The 19,356-nt window shown below is 37.6% G+C and overlaps 1 protein-coding gene and 1 long non-coding RNA gene across 4 annotated transcripts in view; one reads left to right on the top strand and one right to left on the bottom strand.

Annotated features, from left to right (window-relative positions):
* Positions 1–19,356, bottom strand: part of fstl5 (follistatin-like 5) — a 154,210-nt gene that overhangs the window by 127,218 nt on the left and 7,636 nt on the right. The window contains exon 2 of one of the 2 annotated variants that reach the window (XM_058049606.2): positions 2,482–2,658. In XM_058049606.2, the coding sequence (XP_057905589.2) occupies positions 2,482–2,613 (132 nt within the window). In that variant the 5' untranslated portion in view covers positions 2,614–2,658. The remainder of the gene's footprint in view (positions 1–2,481; positions 2,659–19,356) is intronic. The other variant, XM_058049613.2, reaches the window with a different exon arrangement.
* The window catches only part of LOC144894899 (uncharacterized), a 44,349-nt gene that overhangs the window by 18,199 nt on the left and 6,794 nt on the right, over positions 1–19,356 (top strand). The gene's annotated exons all lie outside the window — the stretch shown is intronic.

Below are 19,356 nucleotides of genomic sequence, written 5' to 3' on the forward strand. Positions count from 1 at the left end.
CTAGCATGTTTTTGGAATGTGGGAGGAAACCGGAGTACCCGGAGAAAACCCACGCATGCACGGGGAGAACATGCAAACTCCACACAGAGATGGCCGAGGGTGGGATTGAACTCGAGTCTCTTAGCTGTGAGGTCTGCGCATTAACCACTCGACCGCTCGTATTAAACTCATATTGATCCATATTCTAAATTTCGGAGGTACAACATTTGAGTGTTAAGTTGCTGTGTGATGATTTTGTTAAATCTTTTTGTTTGTTATAATTTTATATTATATTATATTATATTACATTTTACATTATTTTTTCTTGTTATATAACATTTTTGTCTTCTAAAATAATTTTTTCTTCATTTTCTTGTGAAATTATACTTTTAGAATATGCCACCAATCAATAAAAAATTAGCCACGTAGCCTTTGGATTCAATTATACAGTCTAAAAATAAAGTTTGTGCAAAAAAAGCAACAACACGGCACGTCATCTATTGTGCCTTTTTCCTCCACAATACTCCAAGCATCAACAGAAATAGAAAATGAGTACATAAATGTATAAAAACAATAAATAATTAAAATAAAATCTTCCATGATCCTACTTTATGGAACACTGCACCACGCAGACACTAAAATGTTTATGCTAAACCTTTTTTCTCATAATAATGACATTATTCCCATAATATTCCGATATTATTCGAATATTATATTATATAATATAAATGAATATTATATATATTATATTATATATTATTTATTATTATATTATTCGATACCATTTTTTATTTTTTACATTATAGCTTCTGCGACAACGTATTTTTTTACAAAAATGACAACTCTTCTTTTTTGTGTGCCATAATATTATATACTTTATTTTATATTATATATATATTATATAACAACTTCACAACTTAAATTCACATTATTTTTACTCATATTACATTTTTCATATTATATTATATTTTACATTTTTACATTATTTTTTTTTACATTTTTGTCTTCTAAAATGATTTTTTCTTCATTTTCTTGTGACATTATACTTTTAGAATATGCCACCAACCAATAAAAAATTAGCCACGGGTCGGAAATAGCCTTTGGATTCAAAAAAGAATTGAAGGCAAAAAAAAGCACACTTTCCTGAGCATTTCATGCTATTTATATTAATATAATAATTATATATAATTATAATAAATATTATAATTAATATTAATATTTTACCTCATTGTCCATCACAAACACTGAGACATGATATCAGACAATCTGTAAGCGATACTAACAACACGACACGTCATTTATAGTACCTTTTTCTTCCACAACAGAAATAGAAAATGAGTATATAAATGTATAAAAACAATAAATAATTAAAATAAGATCTTGCATGATCCTACTTTTAAAGTTGCAGAAGAAAAGAAGCGTAATATTTAGCATGTGAAGATTGTTTGAGCTGAGAAAAGTAATGACACGGCCGTCTTCTCCAAGCTGGATGCTTTTGCCTTTGATTGATTTGGAACCCGATGAGCGATGGCACCGCTATTACACACGATGGGGGAGGGAAGAAAAAAAAAAAAAACAGTTGTTGTTTGTTTGTGCGCACAATAGCGCGAGCCCGAACGCTTTGTCTCTCAGCAACGTTCAGTCAATGCCTCGTAGGAAACTTCCAAGTTATTGTTAAAAATGATCAGCATGCTCAGATGTGATGCATCTGCTCTCATTCTTCATCTGTGCTGACGGACGCCGCGACCGAAACGCCGCCGCAGGCCCACGGAGGAAATTCTCTCAGCGATGAAAAAAGTCAGATGTGGCCATTTTTCACCAAACGGTTGTAATTTCCCCTCAGTCTGGTCTGACAGGTGGCATGAAGAATGAGCGCCGGGCTCATCATAATAAAACTAATATGAGCGTATGAATGCTGGACAGAACGCTACTCTACTGTCTGATATCATTTATCCGGATTTCATTCATTTATCATTATTGAGTCTTTATCGTACGTTAGCGCTAATTCCAGTGTATAAGACGCTACGTTTTTATTATTTTAAGCCATGACTCAACAGTAAGTGAGCGAATACTAACACTTTTTTGGTAGCTTTCTTTCTCACCAGCTATCAGTGTACTCACAACAAGTACTAAAGTCATCACACAGCAACTTAACACGCAAAAGGTATATATAGAAATATACAAACATGTCCCAATATATATATATATTTTAATTAAAGGCATTAATCTGAGCAATTCGTTCATTGTGTGCTGCAATGACATCAGCTTCCCTCTGGTTTTTTGGTTTGCTGTGCTCCTCCAATGAAATGCAAAATGCAGTATGGGAACAATTTAAAATGAAACTCATATTGATACGTTTGTCTATTTGTGATGTATAGCGTTTGAGTGTTAGTTGCTGTGTGATGAGTCGAGTAATAATCGTCTGGAAATTTGTTGCAAGTCATTTCACAGCTCATGATCGACTCCTCTCGAATAAATGGCAGCATAAAATGCAAACAATACCTTGTGTCTGAACCTCAAGACCGGTCGATAGGGCGGCGACGCCACTCCCTCCTCGCCGGGCTTCCCGTCAGCGCCGAGCGCCGTCACCGTCGCCATCAGGAAAGCCGTGTAACACCATCTTCCCGCCGCCATCGCTGCTGTCCTGTCCAAACACAAACGTTGATGGTGACGATAGATCTGGTGAAAGTAGATCAAGTTGTAATTAGCGTCGCCAGTTTAAAGTGAGGCCATCAATCCAGCCTGAAGATTAGATCTGCTTGGGAATCAATTAAGAGGCGATAGACGTCACCGGGAGACAAAGAGACGGCGTATTAAGACAATTAAAGTCAAGCCTACAACTTAATTAGGCTCTCGCTCAAGACATCTCGCCAACAAAACATGTTTATTCATACCCGCAGTCGCAGAATTCACTTTCAACTTGTCCTCGCACGATGACTCAATTATTCATCTCCGCCAGTAAAAATAACCTCGCACGGCAAACCAAACCAAACAAACAAAATAGCCCTAATGGCAACAACGCAGGATGAAACATGCATGCAGTACAAACCTGATGTGATGTACCGTGACAGGAGACATTTATCTTTACGAGTGCATCTAAGAACAGGAAAGCATCACGCAAAATGTCGTCCATTTTGTTTGTACCGTCGAACAATGAAAAGGATGTCTAGTCTCCGAGCTACTTGCAGGGTAGCTTGCAATAAACAACTTAAATTATTTTCTATTTTATTATTATTCATTTAATTAATTGTAATTAATTCAACAATTATTAAAATATTTAAAAATATTTCAGGAATTTATTTTATATGTATTTGTATTTTTTTTTAAATCCAATATTTAAAAAAATACTAGAATTTACAAAAAGAAAGTAGAAATAGCTGGAAAATTAAAAACAAAACAACAGAAATTGTAAATAAAAAACACATTAATTTTACAAGAATAGTCAAAATATTTAGAAAAAAAGTTGTACTATGCAGAAAAACTAAAAATTTGTGTTAAAAATTTGTGTTAAAAATAGGACAAAAATACAAAAATAATAAAAACTAATTATAACATTTTCATTTACGAAAAATTGACAATACAGTAAATGTTACTTACTGAATAAATTTATTTTAATATATTTTTAATAATTTGTTGGTATCTTTGGTCTTCAGTTTGGTCTTAATAATAGTTCAGGAATTATTATTAATTATTTGTATTTCTTATAATTAGAATAATTCCATTTAAAACATCTAATATTTAAAAACAGCAATAAAATGGGAAAATAATTTAAAAAATTATATTTCAAATAATAAAATCATATAAATAAAAAAAATAAAAAAAATAAAATCCAGATTTTAGTAATGCCAAAATTATAATTAGAAATTATATGAATAGAAAATGATATTTATCTCTTCTTCACTTATATTTTTACAATATTTCAGGAATTGTATTATCAATTGCTTGTATTTTTCAAAGATATTTTAAGGTATATTTTTAGATTATTTTAAAAGTGAATATTTAAAAATATTAATATTGCCATTGAAAATATTCAAACATAGAAAGAAATCATAAAATATTCATGAAAATGATTAGATTTGTCACTGATTAGATTTTTCATATATTTATCATAATTCATATATAAATTAGAATAAAACATTACATCTTAGTCTTCATTTACATCTTTAAAATATTTCAGGATTTGTATTATTATTTGTATCATTATTAAAGAAAATAATAAAATAGAAATATTTATGAAATATTCCAAATGCAATAAAGACACTTTAGTATCTGACCAAATATATTATCATATATTTTTATTAATGAATGTAGAAATTCTATCGATGAAAAACTTGTACTTGGCTTTCATTTGGATCTTTCCAATGAATTTGTGGGATTTCTAAATGCAGCTTTAACCGTTGAGCTCACAGTTGAGGTCAACATTCACGCCATCACAAACCAAACGAAGATGAACACGTTATCGTCATCACTTTAGCCGACAAAGATTAACACTCGCGTAATTACAATTTCCATTTGAACGTCTTGATAATCGTCCGTCAGATTAAAGCATCTCATTAGCAGACTTCCCATTAGCAATTAAGCAATTACGCCCTTCGTCAGCCTCTTAAAACAAGCCAGATTAGATCTCCTCCTCGCTGGACGTCCCCCAGCGCCTCAATCAAGTCATGCATCCGACTGCGGAGTCGCATCCTTGCAAAAATTCCTCTGGTAATTACTGCGGAATATGGAAAGGAAACAACTTCAAAAAAGCAATTAAGTTAATAAATGATGCTAGCTAAATATTGCTGCTTTGAGTCATAGAAGCCTTCAATGTGCAGTCATGAGGACGTCTCTGGGGAGGTGGGGGGGTAGGGTGGGGGGGTGTTGAATGTGGCTGGATGATGGTTTTAATGTACACAACTGATGCAAAAAAATCCAAACGTTTGCTTACAAATAAGGACCCCCTGCAGGCCAAGTGTAGCACTACAACAATTATAAAGCCAAAATAATACTCAAATATGAATTATTTCATTAAAATGAAAAAATGATTTATTTATTATTAATATTTATATTATTAATGCATTTTTCCAATTATTTTTATTTTATTTGTTTGTTAATTATATTAAAATCATTCATTAATTTTCTAAACTACTCGTCCTCATTAGCAGACACACAGCTGGAGCCTATCCCAGCTGACCTGGGGTGTGAGACGGAATACACCCATGACTGAGAAAAAAAACAAAGAAAAAACAACAATTATAAAGCCAAAATAATACTCAAATATGAATTATTTCATTCAAATGAAAAAATGATTTAATATTATTTATATTATTAATGTATTTTTCCAATAATTTTTATTATTTTATTTGTTTGTTAATTATATTAAAATCATTCATTCAGTTTCTAAACTACTTGTCCTCATTAGCAGACACACGGCTGGAGCCTATCCCAGCTGACCTGGGGTGTGAGGCGGAATACACCCTTGACTGAGAAAAAAACAACAATTATAAAGCCAAAATTATTTATTTATTATTAGTATTTATATTATTAATGTATTTTTCCAATCATTTTTATTATTTTATTTGTTTGTTAATTATATTAAAATCATTTCTAAAAACAAAACACGTATGTATGTAAACTGTATGTTAATTCATGCAAGTGCATTTTCATTTATTTGACAGAATGAAATCATATTTTAATGATTTACTTTATGCTGGAATTACTATATATACAGCACTGTGGCCTTTTTAATTATTTAAGTAGATGTATAATTATATAATTAGCGCCTTCTTTATTTATTAATGAGCCGGAGCAACAGTACAAGCCGAGGTTTCCTAGGAGTGCTGGTTATACAAAAAGGTTATGAACCGCTGCCGACGAGCTCGCACCTTATCAACGGGGCCGTGCCCCATCCCACGGCACATCCGGTGCATCCCGGCCCGGAATGCGGCAGCAGCTGCTGGTTCTCCGCCTCACTGGAGCGTCGTTGCGCGATAAAGCAGCTGGATTACTTTTCTATGTTATCTTCTCCTGGCGCCGACCCAATCAATCTCTTTGTGTTAAATGACTTATTAATGGAGCCTCAAGTGTACCGTGCTCAACACACACACCACAAACACACACACACACACACTCACTCAAATAATGGATCCTCTTAAGTTGAGCTGGTTGAGATTGAAGATTGAAGGATGCTTACGCTGTTTGGGGGTTTTTTTTGGCTGCGCCACAGGGTTGGTGGTGTTAAACTTCCCTGGTTTTGTGCCACCATGGCAACGTCTACGATTGAAATCTATGTTATCATTAAATCTATGGATGTAATCTGTCCGTATCGGAGTCCTGATATTGGAGATTTTAGACGCAGGCTGATATAATCCTCATTTTTTTTCCAAATATTGTTCCGACAGCCGATATCAAGATCAATACTGATGTTAATATCGCTATTGATATCACTATTGATATTGGTTACTCACCCAGTATTGATATCGATATTGCAGACATTAGCTGCAGGTTGATACAATCAATTTTTTATATTAATATTGCTCAGTAACGATATCAGCAGCAGATCGGGATACATGTGGGATCAGCATGGAATGGACTGCTTGTATCGGAGTGTTGATATCGGAGACCAATAGCAGATATCAATATCAAGATAAATATTACTCAATATTGATAGCAATGTTAATCACGATTTATCACAATTAATATCAGCTATTTGTCCTGAATGGATATTGGTATCAGAGAATTTATCAGTAGACCGATATTATTTGTTTTTTTCTAACTGCAGGTTGATGTAATTCATGTTTTATACTAATATTGATCAGTATCGATATCAGCAACAGATCGGGATACATGTGGGATCGGCATGGCATACATATGGGATAGATGTGTTGGTGTGGCATTTATAATGGACTGCTTGTATCGGAGTGTTGATATCGGAGACCAACAGCAGATATCAATATCAAGATAAATGTTACTCAATATTGATAGCAATGTTTATCACGATTTATCACTATTAATATCAGCTATTTGTCCTGTATGGATATCGATATCAGAGAATTTATCAGTAGACCGATATTATTTGTTTTTTTCCAACTGCAGGTCGATGTAATTCATTTTTTATACTAATATTGATCAGTATCGATATCAGCAACAGATCGGGATACATGTGGGATCGTCATACATGTGGGATAGAAGTGTTGATGTGGCATTTGGAATGAACTGCTTGTATCGGAGTGTTGATATCGGAGACCAATAGCAGGTATCAATATCAAGATAAATATTACTCAATATTGATAGCAATGTTAATCACGATTTATCACAATTAATATCAGCTATTTGTCCTGTATGGATATCGATATCAGAGAATTTATCAGTAGACCGATATTATTTGTTTTTTTCTAACTGCAGGTTGATGTAATTCATGTTTTATACTAATATTGATCAGTATCGATATCAGCAACAGATCGGGATACATGTGGGATCGGCATGGCATACATATGGGATAGATGTGTTGGTGTGGCATTTATAATGGACTGCTTGTATCGGAGTGTTGATATCGGAGACCAACAGCAGATATCAATATCAAGATAAATGTTACTCAATATTGATAGCAATGTTTATCACGATTTATCACTATTAATATCAGCTATTTGTCCTGTATGGATATCGATATCAGAGAATTTATCAGTAGACCGATATTATTTGTTTTTTTCCAACTGCAGGTCGATGTAATTCATTTTTTATACTAATATTGATCAGTATCGATATCAGCAACAGATCGGGATACATGTGGGATCGGCATACATGTGGGATAGAAGTATTGGTGTGGCATTTGGAATGAACTGCTTGTATCGGAGTGTTGATATCAGAGACCAATAGCAGATATCAATATCAAGATAAATATTGCTCAATATTGATAGAAATATTAATTGCGATTTATCACAATTAATATCAGCTATTTATCCTGTATGGATATCGATATCAGAGAATTTATCGGTAGACCGATAATTTTTTTTAATAGTCCATATAAAAATCTATATTAATATTTCTCGATATCTATATCAATATCGGATGGGGACACCCCGAGTAAATGCCTTCTTGTGCACACATTCTGAATGAAAGTCAAATTGATTTTCATATTGATATGAGAACTTTTAGATGCAGGCAAACATAATAGGTTTTTTAGCAATATGAATATCAATATTAATATTGATCTATATCAATATCCATATTGGATTTTGCATGCATTCAAATTATAAGCTCACCAATGTCTGGAAGACGGATAGTCCCGCAAAAAACATGTAATGACCACATTACCGCTAGCGATGTTGTGCCAAGATTGTCTGCACACAGCAAACGTGGACCCACGTTACCGCTCTTTGAGTTCCTATCCGGTAAGTCAGCGGTCTCCAACCAGTAGCTTACACTCCTTACCTTCTTTTCAAGTATTCATTTATTCATTTATTATCAACTCCTATACTGACAAAATTAGAAAGTGGGTTCCGGCAGTAGTGTGGAAGTCCTCGGGAGTCAACGGGGGCGGGCCATGTGTGGAATAAATTAAAACAGACTGTTTTGTAAACTCAAGGAAATACAGCTGGAATAGGTGCAGATCCTGGAAGATTGTTTACCTACTAACCAAGTTAGCTACGCTTGCTAACGTCAGACATCAGTCCCTGCTTGCCTCCCCCCCCCCCCCTGTCAGTCCAGCAAAGGTTTTTAATGTGTGTATGTTATTACCAAAACAAAAGATGTTGTTTACCTCCAGCTGGTACTTCCAAGCTGTGCAAGTGCTCGCTGAAAGACGTATGAGTCACGAGAAGAAATACGGTCCAACAGCAACATTTTTCCTCTGCACATTTTCTGCTCACTCTGCCGTGAAATGAAATTCTTATGGATGCACCGTTAAAAAAAAAAAAAAAAAAAAAAAAGAAACAAGAAAAACACAAGAAGACTCCATTTAAAAATCTGTCAGAAAGACAAGCGGGTCCTCGTGACCTTTAGAAGGAAAGTTCACAGCGTAATTGTGACAATGCTAACATTTAAAACGTGTCACATGACCTTTTTCACGTGGAGAGCAATTGCCACTTCCTTCCATCCTTTTGCCTTTTTCATTTCCTCACTATTCAAACTCTTAAATGTTTTGTTATGATTTTAAAACACAAACGTGAGGGTCAAAAAGGAATATAAAAATAAAAAAGCGGGGGGATGTTGGCTGATTTGCATAAAGGTTGGAGTTAATAATCATAAAAGCCAAAGCAGATGTGGCCTCGGGTGGTGAAAGTGAGTTAGAGAGAACATCTTTGGTGTTTGAAGTCGCCTTCACAAAGTGCTGCTTGGGCCATGAAGTCAAGTATAGTTATATTTAGCAAAAAAAAAAAAAACTCTGATATTTGATATTTGATTGATTTTTTACAGTGTGCAGGTGCTGCATAAGGACTTTAAGGCACAGCATTAAACTTTATATTAGCTGTAAAGCTTTTCACACAGTCTGATTTTTAACTGTGCACTCAAGGAGGAGGTCCAAACACATTGATCCCCGCCTCCAAAACACTTGATTTTCTAAGAGTCTTGTATTGATTGCAATATAACTAAAAGTATACATCAGCCCTGCCAAGACAACACTTTAAGCTTAGCTATAAGACCCTATAAGCTTATCCCCAGCTACGTATCATGTCCATTTCAAAGGGAGAAAAGGTTAACTAAGAAACACAAAAGTGACTTTATGCTTCCTTAGTGTATCGACGCATGACTACATAATAAGACCGCTGCACTGCTTAGTTATCAGTGTTCATTTCATGGGAGCAGATCCTTTCATATGTTCAAGGATATGTTCATTGTGTTTCCTGTGTGTATCGACACTAAACTATGTATGGTCCTTATAACGAGACAGCTACAGTGCCTAGTTATCACTGTTCATTTCATAGGAACAGATCCTTTCATATGTTCAAGGATATGTTCATTGTGCTTCCTCGGGGTATCGACACTAAACTATGTATGGTCCATGGTCCTTATAACGAGACGGCTACAGTCCCTAGTTATTACTGTCCATTTCATAGAAGCAGATCCTTTAATATGTTCAAGGATATAATATGCACCCTTCATGATTGTTAAGTTGTCAAGGGTATGTTCATTCCTCGTTCATTGTGCTTCCTCGGTGTATTGACACTAAACTATGTATGGGCCATGATCCTTATAACGAGACAGCGACAATGCCTAGTTATCACTGTTCATTTCATAGGAGCAGATCCTTTCATATGTTCAAGGATATGTTCATTGTGCTTCCTCTGTGTATCGACACTAAACTATGTATGGTCCATGATCCTTGTAACGAGACAGCTACAGTGCCTAGTTATCACTGCCCATTTCATAGAAGCAGATCCTTTAATATGTTCAAGGATATAATCTGCACCCTTCATGATGGTTAAGTTAACTAAAAAGAACTAAAGTGACATTGTGCTTCCTAAGTGTATCGGCATAAGACTATGTATGGTCCATGATCCTTTTAACGACACAGCAACACTGCCTAGTTATCACTGTTCTTTTCATAGGAGCAGATCCTTTCATATGTTCAAGGATATGATATACACCCTTCATGATGGTTAAGCTAACTTAAAGGGACATTGTGCTTCCTAAGTGTATCTGCATAAGACTATGTATGGTCCATGATCCTTATAACGAGACAACTACACTGCCCAGTTCATTTCATAGGAGCAGATCCTTTCATATGTTCAAGGGTATGTTCATTGTGCTTCTTCTGTGTATCGACACTAAACTATGTATGGTCCATGATCCTTATAACGAGACAGCTACACTGCTTTATCACAGTCCATTTCATAGAAGCAGATCCTTTCATATGTACAAGGATATAATCTGCACCCTCCATGATGGTCAGGTTAACTAAAAAGAACAAAAGTGACATTGTGATTCCTATGTATGTTCCATGATCCTTATAACGAGACAGCTACACTGCCTAGTTATCAGTGTCCATTTCATAGGAGAAGATCCTTTCATATGTTCAAGGGTATGTTCATTGTGCTTCCTCTCTGTATCGACATTAAACTATGTATGGTCCATGATCCTTATAACGAGACAGCTACACTGCTTTATCACAGTCCATTTCATAGAAGCAGATCCGTTCATATGTTCAAGGATATAATCTGCACCCTCCATGATGGTCAGGTTAACTAAAAAGAACACAAGTGACATTGTGATTCCTATGTATGTTCCATGATCCTTATAACGAGACAGCTACACTGCCTAGTTCATTTCATAGGAGCAGATCCTTTCATATGTTCAAGGGTATGTTCATTGTGCTTCTTCTGTGTATCGACACTAAACTATGTATGGTCCATGATCCTTATAACGAGACAGCTACACTGCTTTATCACAGTCCATTTCATAGAAGCAGATCCTTTCATATGTACAAGGATATAATCTGCACCCTCCATGATGGTCAGGTTAACTAAAAAGAACAAAAGTGACATTGTGATTCCTATGTATGTTCCATGATCCTTATAACGAGACAGCTACACTGCCTAGTTCATTTCATAGGAGCAGATCCTTTCATATGTTCAAGGGTATGTTCATTGTGCTTCTTCTGTGTATCAACACTAAACTATGTATGGTCCATGATCCTTATAACGAGACAGCTACACTGCTTTATCACAGTCCATTTCATAGAAGCAGATCCTTTCATATGTTCAAGGATATAATCTGCACCCTCCATGATGGTCGGGTTAACTAAAAAGAACAAAAGTGACATTGTGCTTCCTATGTATGTTCCATGATCCTTATAACGAGACAGCTACACTGCCTAGTTATCAGTGTCCATTTCATAGGAGCAGATCCTTTCATATGTTCAAGGGTATGTTCATTGTGCTTCCTCTCTGTATCGACATTAAACTATGTATGGTCCATGATCCTTATAACGAGACAGCTACACTGCTTTATCACAGTCCATTTCATAGAAGCAGATCCGTTCATATGTTCAAGGATATAATCTGCACCCCCCATGATGGTCAGGTTAACTAAAAAGAACTAAAGTGACATTGTGATTCCTATGTATGGTCCATGATCCTTATAACGAGACAGCTACACTGCCTAGTTCATTTCATAGGAGCAGATCCTTTCATATGTTCAAGGGTATGTTCATTGTGCTTCTTCTGTGTATCGACACTAAACTATGTATGGTCCATGATCCTTATAACGAGACAGCTACACTGCTTTATCACAGTCCATTTCATAGAAGCAGATCCTTTCATATGTTCAAGGATATAATCTGCACCCTCCATGATGGTCGGGTTAACTAAAAAGAACAAAAGTGACATTGTGCTTCCTATGTATTTTCCATGATCCTTATAACGAGACAGCTACACTGCCTAGTTATCAGTGTCCATTTCATAGGAGCAGATCCTTTCATATGTTCAAGGGTATGTTCATTGTGCTTCCTCTCTGTATCGACATTAAACTATGTATGGTCCATGATCCTTATAACGAGACAGCTACACTGCTTTATCACAGTCCATTTCATAGAAGCAGATCCTTTCATATGTACAAGGATATAATCTGCACCCTCCATGATGGTCAGGTTAACTAAAAAGAACAAAAGTGACATTGTGATTCCTATGTATGTTCCATGATCCTTATAACGAGACAGCTACACAGCCTAGTTATCAGTGTCCATTTCATAGGAGCAGATCCTTTCATATGTTCAAGGGTATGTTCATTGTGCTTCCTCTCTGTATCGACATTAAACTATGTATGGTCCATGATCCTTATAATGAGACAGCTACACTGCTTTATCACTGTCCATATCATAGGAGCAGATCCTTTCATATGATATAATCTGCACCCTCCATGATGGTCAAGTTAACTAAAAAGAATAGGTGACATAGGTGACATTGTGCTTCCTGTATGTCCCATGATCCTTATAACCAGACTGCTACACTGCCTAGTTATCACTGTGGATTTCGTAGGAGCAGATCCTTTCATATGTTCAAGGATACTATATTAATCCTTTTGAGTGGCTTGGACAGAGCATAGCCAATGTTTATCCATTTTTCTCAGCATGGTAATTTCACTTCACTTTTCACTTTCCTTTTCTTTGACCATCAGAAAAGAGTCTGCCTGTACCTGCCTGTACGCAAGACTGGTTGAAGACTGGTAATTTGAGCATCCTACAGTCTTACAGATTCTGGTGACGATCACATGAACCATTATGTGTTTTGGAGGGTTGCGGTTTGGTAGTTTTGGGTATTTTTAACCCTCAAAAATGCAATTTAGTGGCGTAAATATTAACAAATCGGATTGCATTTGGTGTGTTCAATGAAGAATGGCTCCCAAGCATATGCATTTTTCCGTAACTCAGTGGAAAGAGCGGACTGTCTGGGTCAACCAGAGGATAGGAGCAGTAAATCCACAGCTAGATAAGCCTACTGCATGGACTGTACCAAGTGCAGTATTAGGGAAGTGTAATGTAATAAAGCTTTAAAGCCTTGGACGTCATAGACATCAGCGGAAATGACACACTGTCCCTTTCACCAAGCCCATGTTTACTACCGCCATTATAGTCTAGTCTTTTATATCCTAATAGCACATTGGATTATGTCGTATTTTAAAGTAAAAAATCACTGTCATCATTATGTTCTTTTACCGATAGGCTGGGAGACATAAAACATCCCTTTATTGTTTTATAGCAAGGCGTGAGGGGCACTTTCTGATGTGAATCTCACCGTCTGATGGGGTTTTGAAGCAGGAAATGAACACTCAGCACATCATTTTGTGAAGAAAAAAAAAAAAAGTTGCTGTCACGGTGAAACAACGATGTGGTTTTAAAACAGAACAATGAGAGGAATTTGTCCATCCAGCAACTTTACACTTGAAATGACTTCTTGTGATATCTCTCTCTACTTGCGGCGCCGTCTCCCCAGGAAAGACACTATAATGACGCTTTTCAGTGCTCCACCAGTCACAAACGCAGGCGGGAAAGGAGGGTTCGACACTCACGGCTTCCTTCCTGGAATAGTCAATGATCTGTCACATCTGTAACACTTAGCAAGAGCTGCTAAATAGCCATTTCCTGCGCCATGTTTGTGATGGAGCTTATTCTTTCTCGATTCGATTTTGGCTGTAAATTGTTTTGTTTTGTAATTTCTTCTTGTTGAGCATTAATGGAGCACGACATGAACGCCATTAGGAGAAAAAATAGACCCAATAACGGCCCAAACATTTAAATGAGCTATATAAGGCTGCAACTTGCGAGTATTTTTGTACTCAATTCAACTGAAGTTTTTTTTTAACTGCATCTCAGCTTTGTGAAAAAAATATTAGGATGTTCTCATAGAATTTTTGTAAATTTTCTTTTCATAATATTATGACTTTTTCCTCTCTAATATTTTGACTCTAATCTAGTGCCTCTCCAATAGTGAGGCGGGCCCCCTGGGGGGTCGCAGGAAACTATCAGAGGGGGGCCTGAGAGGGGAACTTCACTTTCTTGGGAATTTTGCCCATCATTGAAAATCCTGAGGTGAAACATGAACACATATTTCTTTCCCTGCATTTTCTATGTAATTTCAGCTAGCTTACAATACCGCCATTGGGATGCACCTATTTTGACTTGAATCCCTCTAAAAAAAAAAAATTACAACTTTTTCTTGTTAGATTACAAATGTTGTCTCTTTGACTTCATTTTTGTAATACTACTGATTTTTCAATTTTTGCTGTTGTTGTTGGGGTTCTAGTTAATTATATTCTTAGAATGTGGCAATAAATAAAAAAAAACCAAAAGGCCCCTGGGTCACACTTTGGACACCCTTGCCCGAGATGGACCAAAACAGTAATATAATAAAATATTTTTTGGGGGGGGGGCAATAAAGAAAGAGTTACAGATGACAAATGGCCCCCAGGCCACACTTTGGACACCTCTGCCCTAGCTGGACCAAAACAATAATATAATAATATAAATTGTATTTTTGGGGCCGATAAAAAAAGAGTTACAGACCACAAATGGCCCCCAGGCCACACTTTGGACACCCCTCCCCTAGATGGACCAAAACAGTAATATAATAATATAAATTATATTTGTTGGGCCAATAAAGAAAGCGTTACAAACCACAAATGGCCCCCAGGCCACACTTTGGACATCTCTACCATAGATGGACCAAAACAGTAATATAATAATATAAATTTATATTTTTGGTGCCAATAAAGAAAGAGTTACAGACCACAAAGGGCCCCCGGGCCAAAGTTTGGACACCCCTGCTCTAGACGGACAAAAACAGTAATATAATAATATAAATTATATTTTGGGGGCCAATAAAGAAAGAGTTACAGACCACAAATGGCCCCCAGGCCACAGTTTGGACACCCCTACCCATGATAGACCAGAACAGTAATATAATAATATGAATTATATTTGTGGGGCCAATAAATAAAGAGTTAAAGACCACAAATGGCCCCCAGGCCACACTTTGGACACCCCTGCCTTATATGGACCAAAACAGTAATATAATAATATAATTATATTTGTTGGGCCAATAAAGAAAGCATTACAAACCACAAATGGCCCCCAGGCCACACTTTGGACACCCCTGCTCTAGATGGCCCAAAACAGTAATATAATAATATAAATTATATTTTTGGGGCCAATAAAGAAAGAGTTACAGACCACAAATTGCCCCTAGGCCACACTTTGGACACCCCTGCCCATGATTGACCAAAACAGCAATATAATAATATAAATTATATTTTTGGGGCCAATAAAGAAAGAGATACAGACCACAAATGGCCCCCAGGCCACACTTTGGACACCCCTGCCTTAGATGGACCAAAACAGTTACTATATAATAATATAAATTATATTTTTGCGGCGCCCAGTGATTGGCTGGCCACCAGTCCAGGGTGTACCCCGCCTCTTGCCCGAAGACAGCTGGGATAGGCTCCAGCAACCCCCGCGACCCTCGTGAGGAAAAAGCGATAGAAAATGAATGAATGAATTTATATTCTTGAGGCCAATAAAGAAAGAGTTACAGATGACAAATGGCCCCCAGGCCACACTTTGGACACCCCTGCCCTAGATGGACCAAAACAATAATATATTTTTATAAATTGTATTTTTGGGGCCAATAAAGAAAGAGTAACAGACCACAAATGGCCCCCGGGCCACACTTTGGACACCCCTGCCCTAGATGGACCAAAACAATAATATATTTTTATAAATTGTATTTTTGGGGCCAATAAAGAAAGCGTTACAGACCACAAATGGCCCCTGGGCCACACTTTGGACACCCCTGCCCTAGATGGACCAAAACAATAATATATTTTTATAAATTGTATTTTTGGGGCCAATAAAGAAAGCGTTACAGACCACAAATGGCCCCTGGGCCACACTTTGGACACCCCTGCCCTAGATGGACCAAAACAATAATATATTTTTATAAATTGTATTTTTGGGGCCAATAAAGAAAGAGTTACAGACCACAAATGGCCCCCGGGCCACACTTTGGACACCCCTGCCCTAGATGGACCAAAACAATAATATATTTTTATAAATTGTATTTTTGGGGCCAATAAAGAAAGAGTTACAGACCACAAATGGCCCCTGGGCCACACTTTGGACACCCCTGCCCTAGATGGACCAAAACAATAATATATTTTTATAAATTGTATTTTTGGGGCCAATAAAGAAAGAGTTACAGACCACAAATGGCCCCCGGGCCACACTTTGGACACCCCTGCCCTAGATGGACCAAAACAATAATATATTTTTATAAATTGTATTTTTGGGGCCAATAAAGAAAGCGTTACAGACCACAAATGGCCCCTGGGCCACACTTTGGACACCCCTGCCCTAGATGGACCAAAACAATAATATATTTTTATAAATTGTATTTTTGGGGCCAATAAAGAAAGAGTTACAGACCACAAATGGCCCCCGGGCCACACTTTGGACACCCCTGCCCTAGATGGACCAAAACAATAATATATTTTTATAAATTGTATTTTTGGGGCCAATAAAGAAAGCGTTACAGACCACAAATGGCCCCCGGGCCACACTTTGGACACCCCTGCCCTAGATGGACCAAAACAATAATATATTTTTATAAATTGTATTTTTGGGGCCAATAAAGAAAGCGTTACAGACCACAAATGGCCCCCGGGCCACACTTTGGACACCCCTGCCCTAGATGGACCAAAACAATAATATATTTTTATAAATTGTATTTTTGGGGCCAATAAAGAAAGAGTTACAGACCACAAATGGCCCCTGGGCCACACTTTGGACACCCCTGCCCTAGATGGACCAAAACAATAATATATTTTTATAAATTGTATTTTTGGGGCCAATAAAGAAAGCGTTACAGACCACAAATGGCCCCCGGGCCACACTTTGGACACCCCTGCCCTAGATGGACCAAAACAATAATATATTTTTATAAATTGTATTTTTGGGGCCAATAAAGAAAGCGTTACAGACCACAAATGGCCCCCGGGCCACACTTTGGACATCCCCGCCCTAAAGGACAGAAAGTGCTGTATTTAACCTAACGTGACAAAAGTGCCACTTCCCTAACCGAGTGCTTTGATTGCTCATCCGAGTGGAGGAGAACAGCCAGAGGTGTACAAATGTTGCATCATCCGGCTGTGATGTGCGGTGACATGTTTGGACAGGAGGACACGGACAACAGAGCGCAGCGTCGCTGTGCTAACACGATAGCAGAGCCGGGAACTGATTGATTATCATCCTTTTTTTTTTTTTTAAATCTCTTCCTCACTTGGTGACTTGTTTTGCTTTGAACTAAATCCACCGTGCCGTAGTTCCAGAGCGGGCGAGACTCCTGGGCACGTGTTTGTGCCCCCCATGCGTGTCTCCGTCAGTTAGTCCACTTCTTCCGACTTAAATGAGTTTTCCCTTCGCCCGTGTAAGCGTCTGCCGAGCTGGAGAAGTGACATCATCTGTCAGAGTTGCGGTGAAACCGAGGTCACTGATGGTGGATTTGCTGTTGTGGTGCATCCCAAAGGTGCTCCACGACGGGGCTTGTTATGTTACTCCTCACTCCAATCCGAATAAGCCGTGCCTGGCGAAGATGAAGATGAAGATAAAGACGCAGGGACAACTAAGATGATGTGTCCCGAGACTTCCTCCTGGGTCCAAAGTGTCATGGTTGAGTTTTACTAGCAAAAGTCTGCTGGTGTAAATGAGAACGTGGGCTGCGTAAGGAGAGTTCATGCGCTCAATAAGTGGAGCGCTAATGAGCCTCCGATGAATTTTCCGAGTGGACAGGCTGCTTTGTTCTCAGCAGGGCATTAGCGTGTGCATGCTGGACTGTCAGCGTTCACTCAGGAACGCCCGCAGAGCTCCTGCTGGGATTCGAACTGTGAATTCTGATCCCTGAAAATTGTCTTTAGCTGGGATTTTTTTTTTTTCTTAACATTTAAAATTCAGACGGTAAAAGCATGGTGGTTTCAGCAGGCTTGTAGAGCGCCCGTGGGTCTTCTCAGGGCGTCATTTGAGTGACATTGCGTAACAATGCCGGATGCACGAGCAGCGCATTGTGACTAATCAGCTTTAATTGCAGCCCTGAATCACAATTACAGGAGGAAATCAGCAGCGGGATGATCACTGGACACAATATTAGGTACACCTGCACAGTAGAAGACGTACAGTGTCAACAATGCTACATATCTGTTGTATTATATGTATTCAATAGTCAATTCCCACCGATTTGCTATTCGCATGAACCACATTTGTGGATTTCCGATTTTAAAACCAAAAAAAAAAGTTTCTATTTATTTGTGAGGAAAACCCGCCCATTTTCTCTTTGAAAATCAGCTTTTTTTTTTACTTTTTGGAGGTGGAAAGTGAAAGACATTGACCATTGAATTTCTCACAAAAGTTGCCCAATCATGTCCTTACTTGATGCATTAACGGAATCGGAAAACTGGCCAATAAAAAAGGAATCTACTGTTAAACGCGGAATCTTATTATGCGAATATTGGCATAATGTGAATGGAACGCCCGTGCATGCGTGGGTTTTCTCCGGGTACTCCGGTTTCCTCCCACATTCCAAAAACATGCTAGGTTAATTAGCGACTCCAAATTGTCATAGGTATGAATGTGAGTGTGAATGGTTGTTTGTCTATATGTGCCCTGTGATTGGCTGGCCACCAGTCCAGGGTGTACGCCGCCTCTCGCCCGAAGACAGCTGGGATAGGCTCCAGCAACGCCCGTAAGGATAAGCGATAGAAAATGAATGAATGTTTTGTTGTTTTGGAGCTGCCGGGCTCCCGGAGCAGGAGGGGATAGAAAAGAAAAAACAAAGAACACACAAAAACAAACAGGAGTACATTACCAAATGTCTATGATGGTTATAAGAGTATGTTACGTTGACAAGTTCA

Source organism: Doryrhamphus excisus, linkage group LG23 (assembly GCF_037039965.1).
Source record: "Doryrhamphus excisus strain RoL-2023G ecotype Guam linkage group LG23, RoL_Dexc_Guam_v1.1, whole genome shotgun sequence".
NCBI lineage: Eukaryota > Metazoa > Chordata > Actinopteri > Syngnathiformes > Syngnathidae > Doryrhamphus > Doryrhamphus excisus.